The sequence below is a fragment of the Saccopteryx leptura genome, chromosome 1 (assembly GCF_036850995.1).
Source record: "Saccopteryx leptura isolate mSacLep1 chromosome 1, mSacLep1_pri_phased_curated, whole genome shotgun sequence".
In the NCBI taxonomy this organism is placed as follows: domain Eukaryota; kingdom Metazoa; phylum Chordata; class Mammalia; order Chiroptera; family Emballonuridae; genus Saccopteryx; species Saccopteryx leptura.
The window spans coordinates 175,208,198-175,223,158 of NC_089503.1; the positions used below are offsets into that span (position 1 = coordinate 175,208,198).

The 14,961-nt window shown below is 43.1% G+C and overlaps 1 protein-coding gene across 4 annotated transcripts in view; it reads right to left on the reverse strand.

Moving 5' to 3' along the window:
• Positions 1–14,961, reverse strand: part of NVL (nuclear VCP like) — an 88,205-nt gene that overhangs the window by 48,316 nt on the left and 24,928 nt on the right. For 3 of the 4 annotated variants that reach the window (XM_066380941.1, XM_066380927.1, XM_066380951.1), the window contains 6 exons: positions 14,423–14,567; positions 12,564–12,810; positions 10,437–10,655; positions 9,171–9,275; positions 8,453–8,515; positions 3,452–3,571 (listed from right to left, as the gene is read on the reverse strand). In XM_066380941.1, coding sequence (XP_066237038.1) covers positions 3,452–3,571; positions 8,453–8,515; positions 9,171–9,275; positions 10,437–10,655; positions 12,564–12,810; positions 14,423–14,567 — 899 coding nt within the window. The remainder of the gene's footprint in view (positions 1–3,451; positions 3,572–8,452; positions 8,516–9,170; positions 9,276–10,436; positions 10,656–12,563; positions 12,811–14,422; positions 14,568–14,961) is intronic. The other variant, XM_066380932.1, reaches the window with a different exon arrangement.

Below are 14,961 nucleotides of genomic sequence, written 5' to 3' on the forward strand. Positions count from 1 at the left end.
CATCTGCTTCTCCACCCCTCCCCCTCTCCTTCCTCTCTGTCTCTCTCTTCCCCTCCCGCAGCCAGGCTCCATTGGAGCAAAGATGGCCCAGGTGCTGGGGATGGCTCCTTGGCCTCTGCCCCAGGCACTAGAGTGGCTCTGGTCGCAACAGAGCGACGCCCCGGAGGGGCAGAGCACCGCCCCCCTGGTGGGCAGAGCGTCGCCCCCTGGTGGGCGTGCCGGGTGGATCCCGGTCGGGTACATGCAGGAGTCTGTCTGTCTCCCCGTTTCCAGCTTCAGAAAAATTAAAAAACAAACAAACAAACAAACAATAAAAAAATTAAAAAAGAAAAACATTTGAATAGCAAAAGAATCAAAGTATATAATCGGCTATTTGTAGAAAATGAAATACAGTATGCACAAAATTATTGAAGATGATCAACCTCATTGATCATCAGGGAGATGAATACTAAAATTTAGTATTGTGTTTTGCCAATAAAATTGACAAAAATTAAAAAATGGGTATTATACATTATTGACAAAGGTGTAGGAAATAGTAACTTTACATATTGTTAGTGGAGTATTAAATGGTAGTTTATATGAGGGATAATTTCTATTAGCTTTTAAAATATATGTATACATCTTCTACCCTAAAATTCTACCTCTAAAACTCTCACATACTCCTACAAGTAATAAGAATGTTTACTACAGTAACATGTAATATGAAAAAAAAATGTAATAAGAATGTTGACTACAGTTCTATTTGTAAGAGAAATAATTGGAAATAATGTAAATGTCCAAAACAGGAGAATTATTAAATTCTTCTATTTCCAAATTGTGCAATATTCATGGAAGTTAAAAAAATAAGTTACTATGTGCATGGGAAATGTATAAAAAATATGTTTTTAAGTTTATGGAAAAAGTTCCAGAATGACAAATAGTAAACACTAAACTGTTTGCAGAAGCAACCCCTCCAAGAATGATAGGGAAGAGAATGGGAAGACTCCTTCTACTTGTATTTATTTGAATTTTTAATTTGAAATTTTCACAAGTATACATTCTTATATTACTTGTATAATAAAAAAAGAATACATTCAAATTTCAAATATTCTCAGAATGCCTTTGGTGAAAGTATTAAAAAGTAAAACGTGTATTAGAATGCAACAGTGTATGCTAGTAGGTATTCCAGAGAGAAATAACCTAATTAGAAATGTAGCTGACTGGTTATACGTCAATGCACCCCGTCATACTTACATCACTAGATGACAACAGAGAGCTGCGAACCTACCAAAGGGCTGTCGGCACATGAAGGGTAGCACAAGAGTAAAATCCAGAGCCAATCAGCTGGACAGAAAGTGCAGTGCTTTGTTCTGGTTCCCACTAGATTTTGGGATATGACAGCTGGCGAGGGAACAGAGAGGACCTCCACCCTGGTCACTCACCTCACTATCAGATGAAAGACTATAATATGGATATTCTGTGATGCTATGAATGACTACTGGATGTGGAAACAAAATTGCTATGAAATGAACCACACTTAAATTAGTCAAGTTTTTGCAACTTTTGAATGTTTCTGGAGATTCTAAGTGAAATGAGGCACACACAGAGAATAATTATCTGAAAATAAATCAAAAAAGAAATATAACCACTTCCCTTAGTCATCTTGTAATAAATGAACTTATTCCATAGTCTTTGCTATCTGCTTCCAAAAGGTTGCATACTTTTTTGTTTTGTGTATTTTTCTGAAGCTGGAAACGGGGAGGCAGACAGACTCCCGCATGCGCCCGACCGGGATCTACCCGGCATGCCCACCAGGGGGCGATGCTCCGCCCATCTGGGGTGTCGCTCTGTTGCAACCAGAGCCATTCTAGTGCCTGAGGCAGAGGCCACAGAGCCATCCTCAGTGCCTGGGCAAACTTTGCTCCAATGGAGCCTCGGCTGTGGGAGGGGAAGAGAGAGACAGAGAGGAAGGAGAGAGGGAGGAGTGGAGAAGCAGATGGGCGCTTCTCCTGTGTGCCCTGGCTGGGAATCGAACCCGGGACTCCTGCACGCCAGGCCGACGCTCTACCACTGAGCCAAATGGCCAGGGCTGATACTCTTTATATGACGCTTCACTATGCTTCCAACTCTCACCAGCAATATTCCTGATGACAGCTGTTTCCAGTACTCTGTGTACTATATAGTTCTAAGAATGATGACTCAGTTTAGTAACACAGACCAATTTTATATCTTCACCAGAGTGTAATGGTGCTGAGTCAGTGTACATTACCTGACCCTGGTGTGAGTTTGCATCTTAAATTACATTTTCTCCTGCCTCAAGAACCTATTTCATTGAAGAGAATCACAAGATTACAAGGCAGGCTTTTCAAAACCAGGATCATTTCCATTCCCAGCTACTCATTTGTGGAATCAGATATATGCAACAAAACTAATACACTTAAAAAAAATTTGGATAAGGCCCTGGCTGGTAGGCTCAGTGGTAGAGCGTCGGCCTGGAGTGTAGGAGTCCCGGGTCCAATTCTCAGCCAGGGCACACAGGAGAAGCGCCCATCTGCTTCTCCACCCCTCCCCCTCTCCTTCCTCTCTGTCTCTCTCTTCCCCTCCCGCAGCCAAGGCTCCACTGGAGCAAAGTTGGCCCGGGCGCTGAGGATGGCTCTGTGGCCTCTGCCTCAGGCGCTAGAATGGCTCTGATTGTGGCAGAGCAACGCCCCAGATGGGCAGAGCATCGCCCCCTGGTGGGCATGCTGGGTGGATCCCGGTTGGGCGCATGCAGGAGTCTGTCTGACTGCCTCCTCATTTCCAACTTAAGAAAAATAAGCCTGACCAGGCAGTGGCGCAGTGGATAGAGTGTTGGACTGGGATTCGGAGGACCCAGGTTCGAGACCCAGAGGTCGCCAGCTTGAGCGCAGGCTCATCTGGTTTGAGCAAAAGCTCCAAGGTCCCTGGCTCCAGCAAGGGGTTACTCGGTCTACTGAAGGCCTGCGGTCAAGGCACGTATGAGAAAGCAATCAATGAACAACTAAGGTGTTGCAATGCACAATGAAAAACTAATGATTGATGCTTTCCATCTCTCTCCTTCCTGTCTGTCTGTCCCTGTCTATCCCTCTCTCTGACTCAATCTCTGTCTCTGTAAAAAATAAATAAAATTTTTAAAAAAAAAGGAAAAAAAAAAAAGAAAAAGAAAAGACAGTAACAGTATCCAGTACAATGCCTGGCATACAGTAAATGCTATGTTAATGGTGGCTACTGTTATAAAAAAAGAAAAAAAATTGGATAGAAAGGTTAATAAAAAAACACCTGTTATTTATTCCTTGGCCCTGATTTCAAATTGCTGGGTTTCTTCATGTAAAGAGTCTCAACGTTTTCAAGGAATGACTATACAAGAACTACTTGAACTTTGTATAAACTTTATAAGAACCTATAAACGGTCTGTGGTGCCTAAATCTGTACATCATAACTCTGTGATACCTACCTCTCGGTCTGATCTTCGAGGGCATAAAGCATCCACTTCATCAAAGAAAATCACACAGGGGGCTGAGTTCTTGGCTCGTTGGAAAACCTGCCGCACGGCACGCTCACTTTCACCAACGTACTAAACATGTACAGACAGGGAGTAAAATGTAGAGACCGTTTAACTTCGGCGTTTAGTTTTCACTGACATATATCTGAGCCCAAAAAGTATCAGGTTGAACCATATGCAATTGCTGGTATTTGCCCATTTTTGACCTATAATAATAGCTAGTTTTATGTGGTTCAAATTAATAAAATTAGCTATTATTAGGTCAAAACCTCACAATTCTGTTCTATTTTAGAAGTGATCTCCTAAGCTTTATGCATATAAAATACCCAGCAGTGGTTTTCATTAATTCAACAGTATTTTAAATGAAAACAAGACAGTCTATTGTTCTACTATCATTTCTACACATGTCATCTTGCTAAAGGAAGAGCTATTTTGTCATATAGCATCAGAAGAGGTAAAATGAGCCAGCTAGGAGTCTAACAACTCTCATACGGCACAGTGTATGTTAAAATCTAAATGAAACTATAAAACATTAAGATCAGTCAGGAAACAGCAGCTCACCAAGCTGTAACATCAGGACTAACTAAAATAAAAATTTATATGTAAGAACATGGTGTCGCCTGACCAGGCAGTGGTGCAGTGGATAGAGCATCAGACCGGGACACGGAGGACCCAGGTTCGAGACCCCGAGTCGCCAGCTTGAGCACAGGCTCATCTGGTTTCAGCAAGGATCACCAGCTTGAGCTCAAGGTCACTGGCTCGAGTAAGGGGTCACTCGGTCTGCTGGAGCCCCCCAGTCAAGGCATATATGAGAAAGCAATCAATGAACAACTAAGGTGTCGCAACGAAGCATTGACGCTTCTCATCTCTCTCCCTTCCTGTCTGTCCGATCCTATCTGTCCTTCCCTCTGACTCTGTCACAAAAAAACAACAACACATGGTGTTACTTTCAGATAGTCATAAGAAACTGTTCAAACTAGTTAACTAAGATAAGCAGTTCTGCTGTAATAAAAGTGCTAAGTAAAACAGAATCTGAAAGCACTTTCCAGTGCCAACAGTCCCGTAAGGCAGTGTTTTTCAACCAGTGTGCCGTGAGACACGGTCAGGTGTGCCGTGGGGAAATTAAACATGGGTCCCCAAACTACAGCCCGCGAGCCGGATATGGCCCGAGTAGGCTATTTATCCGGCCAGCCGCCAGCCGCCTCCATCTGAACATAAACATTCCCCTCACATTCCCTCCAGCTATCAGCGACAGGAAGAATGGAGGCACAGGGAACGCTCACTGACCAATCACCTTCTAGGATTCATCTCGACCACTAGCGATGAACCAATAGTAGGCCGCCTCTCATCCACACCCAGGAAGGTCCCTGCTCGGGCTGCTGCGCATTTGTCATTGTGTGGCACTTGTCATTGTGCGGCTGCAGCGAGTAGTTGACGCTGCTACTCCTCCCCGTGGTCCCGATTTCTAATCCTGGTCAGGATTGGAGGTAAATGTTGCCACCACTAGATGAAGCCTCAGCCTCAGCTGGTTATGTCTATCCTGATGGTGTATATAGATAGTTGACCTTTTTCTTTTTAAAAGAGGCCCCCGCAGAGGGTGATATACAATGCATCACAATGTTATCTAACTTTAAAGCTAAAGTTTGCTGATCTTCCTTTGGACAGTTTTTAGTTATCTGTTGCCAAGGAGTTCCCCATTCTGGCCAACAAAGCTATTTTGACATTGCTTCCGTTTTCAACCACATATCTATGTGAGCTGAGCTCCTCAAGCTTGACTGCGATAAAAACTAAAAACAGAGACTGAGAACTGTTGAGGAAGAGCTTTGTGTATGTCTTTCTACCATTCCTGCCAGGATATCCCTTTTGTGTTCATCGAAACAGGCCCAGGTTTCACACTAAGTGAGTATAAATACATTTAGAAACTATATTATTAACTCTACGTATAATATGTACTGTGTTAGAGTTGTCATTTTGTGTCATTTTGGTAGGTGGTGTGTCCCAGGATTTTGTAAATGTAAAAAATGTGCTGTGGCTCAAAAAAGGTTGAAATCACTGCCGTAAGGTATCTCTGATGTTACTTTAGGCCTATATGGTCATAATCAAGTAATTGAGGAGCAGACTGCATCAGATGACAGAGATTAAAGTATTTTTGTTTCTCATTTGAATTGAAAGGTCTTCCCCTCACATGTATCCTGTACTTTGCTTTCTTTTTTTGCTCCTTTTGCTTCCCTTACTTGAACTGCTTTTCCAACCTACCTCCAAACAGTTACTGCATGTTATAAGATCCCCACTAATCTTTCTTTCCATTAATCTCCCTTCTTTGTCCTTACAGCACTTCCTACTGGTATAACTCTTGAGCTCTTCTACCTTTACTGTATTATATTGGAAAGTCCTCGGAAAGCAGAAGTCACGACCATTACAAATTGTTCTCGGATAACATCCTGTGCAGTGTGCACATACAGTAGACCAACTGAGTTCCCTGAAAAAGCTAATTCAGCAAAAGTTATACCTGCAATGCTGAACCAAAATAGTATATATATTGTTTGTTTGTTTGTTTTTAGTAAGGTATCAGCAGGTTGAGAGAGATAAAGTTTTAAATTGGGCTGGCAGAAAACAATCAATATAGTAAACCAAAATGACTAAGTAAAAGAAAATTTAACTTAGGGAAAGGTAAATCTACTGTCAAAAGACAAATAAAAATAAATCTTAACAAAGACAACACTGATTAAGAATTGGCCCTGGCCGGTTGGCTCACCGGTAGAGCATCGGCCTAGCGTGCGGGGGACCCGGGTTCGATTCCTGGCCAGGGCACATAGGAGAAACGCCCATCTGCTTCTCCACCCCCCCCTCCTTCCTCTCTGTCTCTCTCTTCCCCTCCCGCAGCCAAGGCTCCATTGGAGCAAACATGGCCCGGGCGCTGGGGATGGCTCCTTGGCCTCTGCCCCAGGCACTAGAGTGGCTCTGGTCGCCGCAGAGTGACGCCCTGGAGGGGCAGAGCATCGCCCCCTGGTGGGCGTGCCGGGTGGATCCTGGTCGGGCGCATGCGGGAGTCTGTCTGTCTCTCCCCGTTTCCAGCTTCAGGGAAAAAAAAAAAAAAAAGAATTAACAGCCCTGGCAGGTTGGCTCAGTGGTAGAGTGTCGGCCTGGCATACAGAAGTCCCGGGTTCGATTCCCAGCCAGGGCACACAGGAGAAGCGCCCATCTGCTTCTCCACCCCCCCCCCCCTCCTTTCTCTCTGTCTCTCTCTTCCCCTCCCGCAGCCAAGGCTCCATTGGAGCAAAGATGGCCCAGGCGCTGGGGATGGCTCCTTGGCCTCTGCCCCAGGCGCTAGAGTGGCTCTGGTCGCGGAATGAGCGACGCCCCGGAGGGGCAGAGCATCGCCCCTGGTGGGCGTGCCGGGTGGATCCTGGTCGGGCGCATGCGGGAGTCTGTCTGACTGTCTCTCCCCGTTTCCAGCTTCAGGAAAAAAAAAAAAAAAAAAAAAGAATTAACAGCCCTGGCAGGTTGGCTCAGTGGTAGAGCGTCAGTCTGGCATGCAGAAGTCCCGGGTTCGATTCCCAGCCAGGGCACACAGGAGAAGCGCCCATCTGCTTCTCCACCCCTCCCCCTCTCCTTCCTCTGTGTCTCTCTCTTCCCCTCCCGCAGCGAGGCTCCATTGGAGCAAAGATGGCCCGGGCGCTGGGGATGGCTCCTTGGCCTCTGTCCCAGGCGCTAGAGTGGCTCTGGTTGCAACAGAGCGATGCCCCGGAGGGGCAGAGCATCGCCCCCCTGGTGGGCTTGCCGGGTGGATCCTGGCCGGGCGCATGCGGGAGTCTGTCTGACTGTCTAACCCCGTTTCCAGCTTCAGAAAAATACAAAAAAAAAAAAAAAAAAAAAAAAAAAGAATTAACAAAGAAGCCTGGCCTGTGGTGGCACAGTGGATAAAGCGTCAACCTGGAACACTGAGGTCACCGGTTTGAGACCCTGGGCTTGCACATATGGGAGTTGATGCTTCCGGCTCCTTCCCCCTTCTCTCTCTCTCTTCTCTAAAATGAATAAGTAAAACTTAAAAAAAAAAATTAAAACAAGAGCTTTAAAAAAATAAGATGCATAGCATTTTAAAAAAAGAATTAACAAAGGAAAGAAAAACCCCTATCTTGGCCTTTAGGAAATACTTCTAATAAGGATCCTACTACCTAGCTATTTATCGCTAACTCATTCCTTATTTGCCATTCAGTTTTCCATTATAATCTGGAAGGGGGGGTGTACAGTATTTGAAAGGCATTTTAAAACAAATACCACTCATTTCATGTTTGTTTGAATACATTACAGAATGGCATTTTCCCTCTTTATAAGGATGTATAGGAAATAAGAAATCCAGTCTCTTAAATCTGAGATATGAATTGCTAAAATGCTGAAAGAAGTTATTATAGAGCACTTTTGTGATTTCTCTCTTCAAAAGTATTAAGTATTTTTACTTATTTATTAATACTTAACTCATTTGAGCCATGCAACAACAAGACAAGGAAAGCCAATCAGGAGTCAAACAGCCCAGAGTCAAATCTGAGCTCTCCTCCTTCCTGGCTGGCAGGCTGCCAAGTAATATAAACCTTCTGAAATTAAGTTTCCTCATCTATGAATCAGAGGAGACAACAATTCGTATCTCACAAGGGTGCCGAAGAATAATATATGTAAAGTGCTTGATAAATACGTGGTACAGAATAAGCACTTTAAAATGTTAATTACTACAATTATTTCCATTTTGCAGGTGAGAAAACTGAGAATCAGAAGTTACCAGACTTCATTAAGAAAGGACACTAAGTAGAGCAGAATAAGACTCCATTTCTTCCCTCTAACAGATGCAATTTTACCAAAATTTGACAACTGTTTCAAAGATCTGAGGACAGTCTACCCTGTAATTTCAATGACCATTACCTTCCTTATCTAAACAATAGCTAATGCCACAACACTTACCATATTTAGTAATTCAGGGCCCTTCACAGATATAAAATTTAGTCCAGACTCATTTGCAACAGCCTAGTAAGAGGAAACAAAAAGATACAGGTAAGACAAATATACAATAAATTAATAACAACAATTTGTGATAACCTGGGGAATTTCTGTGGCTTATCTTCCCTGCCCACTTGTATAGTTGCCTTTCAAATTAGAAGAAGAGATACATGGAAAAAGAGAAATGGATAAAAAAAAATGTTAAATGTTAACCTAACACTTTCTAAGACTTATTGAGACTAGAAGCCAAGTGAAAGTGACACTGAATATTTATGTAAATGTCATAACCCCCCCCCCCAACCCCCCTAACTGGTGCCCTCTCCCTCTTACTTCCCTCCCACCCATTTCCACTGCAGTCAGAGCACCCATTACGTAAATCAGGTCATATCGTTTGAAATATTTGCCATGGCTCACAAGCCTAAATTTGGGGACATGACCGTCTCCCTTTGGTCTAGCTCACTGGCTCTTCCTCTGGTTCTTGAACTCAGCAAGCCCTTTCCCACCCACTTTAGGGATTTTAAAACTGCTGTGCCTCTGGAGGATGCTTCCCTTTCCTGTTCTGCCTTAGTGAACTTCTAATAGAAATCATACAAAAATGTCTCAGTATAACATTCAGAGTTAAACTCGTCTTATCCTACCTGATAACAAGAGGTGAAATACTACCATTGAATGTACACCATACCTTCGCTAGCAGAGTTTTCCCACAGCCGGGAGGACCAGCAAGGAGGACTCCAGCTGGGGTCACCAATCCAAGAGCTTGGAACTGCTCTGGGTTACGTACGGGTGCCTGGAAAGTACAACCCCAACAGCGATTTGTTACAAATGTCCTTTCATGCTGCACATGCCACTTCCGTCCAGGTGCATATGCTCAGCACTGATCACAAAGCCTGAACACAGAGTGCCTACCTCTGCTCTAGGCATAAGGTTATGTGGTGATAAAAAAGTCCCTGCTCTCAGCCCTGGCCGGTTGGCTCAGTAGTAGAGCGTCGGCCTGGCGTGCAAGAGTCCCGGGCCAGGGCACACAGGAGAAGCGCCCATCTGCTTCACCACCGCTTCCCAGCCAGGGCACACAGGAGAAGCGCCCATCGGCTTCACCACCGCTTCCCCTCTCCTTCCTCTCTGTCTCTCTTCCCCTCCCGCAGCCAAGGCTCCATTGGAGCAAAGTTGACCCGGGCGCTGAGGATGGCTTTATGGCCTCTGCCTTAGGCACTAGAATGGCTCTGGTTGTGACAGAGCAACGCCCCAGAGGGGCAGAGCATCGCCCCCTGGTGGGCATGCTGGGTAGATCCCGGTCGGGCACATGTGGGAGTCTGTCTGACTGCTTCCCCGTTTCCAACTTCAGAAAAATACAAAAAAAAAAAAAAAAAAAAGTCCCTGCTCTCGATATAAGGTCCTGAAAACATGTAAAAAATTTATCTGAAGTTCTAGATTATAAGAATTGTATGCAGAGTCCTCTTCTAAGAAACCACAGGCTGCACTACTCTAACACAGTCAAAAGCGAGACACCTGCTCACTGTAACCTCTGTGTGCTGTCCCTTTCAGAATGTACACATCTCTGTATAAATCATACTTCATGAGTGACCATGGAGTGATCGGTAAAGTGAAAAAGTAATAGTAAATAAAAATCCAAAGTTTCATGGGCATTAAACTGTTATGTTTCTTATGAGCTTGACTGACTTAAGAAATTATCTCTCAAACAATTTGGTCTTGCTTGAAACCTCAACTTTTATTTTTACTTATTGTCAGAGAATTCAAGCACAACCAAAGAAGTAAGTCTAAAATAGATCTCAGAAGAATGAAAAACCATCGTTGGGGACTTAATAATAATTCAACAGAACACACACAAGAAGACATACAGCCAAGTCAATTTAGACATACAACCTAGTACACACGCAGGGTCAATTACCCCTCACAGGGGCCAATGGCATTTAGCTGCAGACACACCTACCAATATTGCCATGGTGAGCTCCTCTCTAATATCTTCCAGGGCACCAATATCCGCCCACGTCACGTTAGGGACAGTGACAAAGCCTTCCCTTTTGGCAGAGGGTTGGACTGTGGACAGAGCAACAATGAAATCATTCAGCTCAATGCACAGCCCCTGCAGCTGCTCCTCTGAGAGGGGATCCTGGTTTCTTAGCAAACTCAGCAGACTTTGCAACTCATCCTTAATGGGAGCAATTGAGAGGAAAAAAGGAAAAACCACAAAGTTTTGTTAAAATGTTACTTTTTGGACTTTTAACAATTATTACTGCAGTGTTTCTGTAAGTTATAGTGAACTTCTATGTATTTTAATAACTTTCTCCACTGACACAATTCATTAATTTTATTCTAAATTGATCATTTGACTTGGGCAAGGGAAGGCACACCAATTATATACATTCCAATACAGAAGAACGACTTCTGCATCCTCTCCTACAGCTTGTGGCAGCACAGAGGAGCAGCTGGCACAGATTCACTTCAAAAACCACATTATTTCCATTTTTCATTCATAAATATTTAAGAAGCAGCTGAGTTTTGATGAAATTAAAGCAAAGTTATTCTGATGGCAATAAAATTTCATAATATGGTTCCTTGCTGGCTTATGGACTAAACAGAAAGCAGGCATTATACTGACCCTACTGACAGTAAATTATTGAAGTGAGTCTTGAACTTCAAAGGCAAATTTCTTGCCTTGTGAAGCATATCAAAGGACAGGTATAATATAAAGGGTAACTGAATAATCCAATCTGTAAAGTCCTAATTTATATGCAGCATTACAAAAGAAGAAAGTTTATTATTATTTTTAACAAATATAATTGTAGTTCCAAATAAGTATCTAAAGTTCCTGCTCTGGAGAGAGGTATGGCCTTGGGCAAGTCACAGTCTCTTCACCTTAGTTTCTTTGATTATAAAAGGAGAAAAGCAATGATATTTATTTAACAGTTACAGGGATCAAATGATACGGTACACAGATGCTCCCTGTGTGAACTGTCAAATGCTATATAAATGTCATTTTGAGTTCTCGTGATTTACAGACCTCACAATTCTAAAACTGGTCTATGAATAAAAGCATTCACAGGGCCTGACCTGTGGTGGCGCAGTGGATAAAGAGTCAACCTGGAAACGCTGAGGTTGCCGGTTCAAAACCCTGGGCTTGCCTGGTCAAGGCACATATGGGAGTTGATGCTTCCTGCTCCTCTCCCCTTCTCTCTCTCTTTTTCTCTCTCTCCCCCCTCTCTATAATGAATAAATAAAATCTAAAAAAAAAAATGTTCTTTAAAAAAAAGGCATTCACAGGACTGTCCTGCAGAGCTACTTGAAGTTAGGGACAAGGGTATGGTTGAGTTTGGAGATTTTCCACAGAGGCTTAGAGAGCAAACAGGGAGGCTTTGCAGACCACATGTGTCTGCTGCAAGGATGCCCAGGAAAATTCTGCTGGGAGAGGTGAACGTGGAAGGAAGTGAGCACAGCTCTGCGCCGAAATAACGGTAACTGACAAAAACAGGTGGTCGGCGGGTGGCCCATTGCTGCCAATCATTATTCTAAATAATTTTTTTTTTTTTACAGAGACAGAGCGAGAGTCAGAGAGAGGGATAGAAAGGGACAGAGAGACAGGAATGGAGAGAGATGAGAAGCATCAATCATCAGTTTTTCATTGCGACACCTTAGTTGTTCATTGACTGCTCTCTCATATGTGCCTTGACCATGGTCCTTCAGCAGACTGAGTAACCCCTTGCTCGAGCCAGCGACCTTGGGTCCAAGCTGGTGAGCTTTTGCTCAAACCAGATGAGCCCATGCTCAAGCTGGCGACCTCGGGGTCTCGAACCTGGGATCTCCGCGTCCCAGTCCGACGCTCTGCTCCACCACCTGCTCAGGCCCAACCCTTGTTCTAGAATTTCCCAACATTATTTTAAAATAAATGTATTCAGGATAAACCAAGAAAATAAAACAACTTGTACTTTTAAAATTATAGATATTCTGGCCATAACCAATCAGTAAAGATAAAATGCCAAGAAAACAGAAAACCATAAAGCACATCGAGGCAAAGGCAGCATATCTAAAGGACAGCTGAAGGGACCTGTAGAGAAGGCACCTGTGCTTTAGAGGTGGGCTCTGGCCCCGGCCCTTCTGCCTGGCCGTCACACGGCAAGCGCCCCATCTCGGGATCAGACTCCTGCTCGCCCTGCAGCCGCATTAACACCCTGCTGACTGCACACATGGCTGCCTCCCGACACAGCGCCATCAGGTCAGCGCCCACGAAGCCCGGCGTCAGGTGCGCTAAGTGACGGAAATGGAAGGCTTCAGGCAGTCTTAGTTTCCGGCACAAAGTCTGAAGTATCCTGTAGAAAAGACAAAGAAAAAAAAAATCAGATTCCTAACCCACTAGTAAAAACAAGGCATTGAATATATCTATCTGAAGTCCTCGCTCTTGAGAGGTCAGTGGTATCAAAACGGGTGTAATATAAGATCAAACAGTTCATTCATTCAACAAATGCTTAATCACTGTTACATATCCCACTTTATTCCACTAAGGATTAAGGAACTACCATTTTATAACTTTCTTAAGAACTACAGTAAATGCTGTGAGGAGTAAAAATACAGGTTTAAAAAAATTACCGTCTTTAAGAATTTTCCAGTATTATAGAGTAAATAAGATAATTGATTTAATGAGGATATAAGGTAAGTTCTACTTTTAGAGTAGGTTAAATAGACATCTATCAGAAATAAAAGCCTCCAAACTCAAACCATTAATTTTATTCATTACACAAAGTTATGTTGATACACATTTTAATATCCAGTTTTATATCAGAACAGTTTCTTCTTCAAAAAAATAATATAACTGTTACACAGGAGAAGTATTTAGGGCTGAAGTGTCATGATGTCTTCAACTATACTTCGAATGGCTTAGCAAAAAAAAAGTACATGTATGTTTTCATAGAGTGACAGTAAACACGGAAAAATGTTAACAAGTACTAAACTTAGCTGAAGGGCATATAATATCTATTGTATTATTCTTTTGACTTTTTTGTAGTCCTGATTTTTTTTTCAAAATATGGCCATTGGTGACAGAATACTGGATAGATGGACAAAGCACTTTATCTAGCATGGATGATGGCGCTGTGTCTGTATCTACCATGAAGTCTGGCACTTAATTAGAAAAAGGGCTAGATAATGGGCATGGGCCTACTTCTCTCTCATCGTATTGGAAACTATTTTTTTTTTAGCAAGAGAGACAGACAGAGATAGACAGACAGGAAGGGAGAGATGAGAAGCATCAATTCTTCGTTGTGGCACCTTAGTTGTTCAATGATTGCTTTCTCATATGTCCCTTGACCTGAGGGCTACAATGGAGCCAGTGACCCCTTGCTCAAGCCAAAGACCTTTGGGCTCAAGCCAGCGACCATGAGGTCATGTCTATGATCCCACACTCAAGCCAGCAACCTTGCGCTCAAGCTGGTGAGCCTGCACTCAAGCCAGATGAGCCCACGATAAAGCTAGCGACCTCAGGGTTTTGAACTTGGGTGACGCTCTATGCCACCACCTGGTCAGACTGGAAGCATCTTGAAAGTAAAGACTTATAATACTTTATATTCCTCATATTTCGTACCAGAGTGGTATATACACATACTACACGCTCAATACGTTTGTTGAATACATTCAAAACAACTTCAATATTAAATAATATTTTACTGCAGTTGTATATAAGTCCCTTATTATTTCTGAAAAAAAGTCTGAATCAATGACCCTATTGATGAGTAAAGTATTTTCTTAAAGCATGAATTTAATGAGGGCTTTTTCCCTTTCCAAAACAAGTTAACTAGTACAGAGAGAGAAAAAGAGAGAGAGTGAGAGGTGGGGGAAGAGAAGGCTATATGTTTCTCACCCCTCAGTTTCAAAGCACTCAGTTCAGACAACATAGTGGTATACAAACTTCACTGTGTAAGAGTATACCTCTCCCTGGATGCTTCATCTGGGATACCAAGGCATATCTCCTGGTCGAACCTTCCTGCACGTCTCAAAGCAGGGTCTAGTGAGTCTGGTCGGTTAGTGGCTCCAATGACTAGGACCCGAGCTGTAGCAGCCATATTATTCAGATCTAGTAAGAACCAGACACAGGATGAGTGGTGAACAAGACAATTGACACTGAGAACAATACTGCTTACACAAGTCATTTAAGTGGTTAGAAAGTAGTATACATTTTAACAGCAATACATACACACAACATTTACTACATGTCTAATGTGAGGAAGACAAATACAAATTGTCCTCAAGCAGCTCACAATCTACTGAGAAACATAAAAGACGGATTTTGTGAAACATAGTAACAGGATAAACAAAACACCACAGTAACAGAATGGAAGAACAATGATAAAGATTGATGGGGGAGGTGACAGTCCAACTGTGAAGGACAGGATATTAATAAGCCAAGTTACAGATGAGGGAACTCTACCTGGAGAAATGGTATGATGCAAGCACAAGGGGAACAGTCC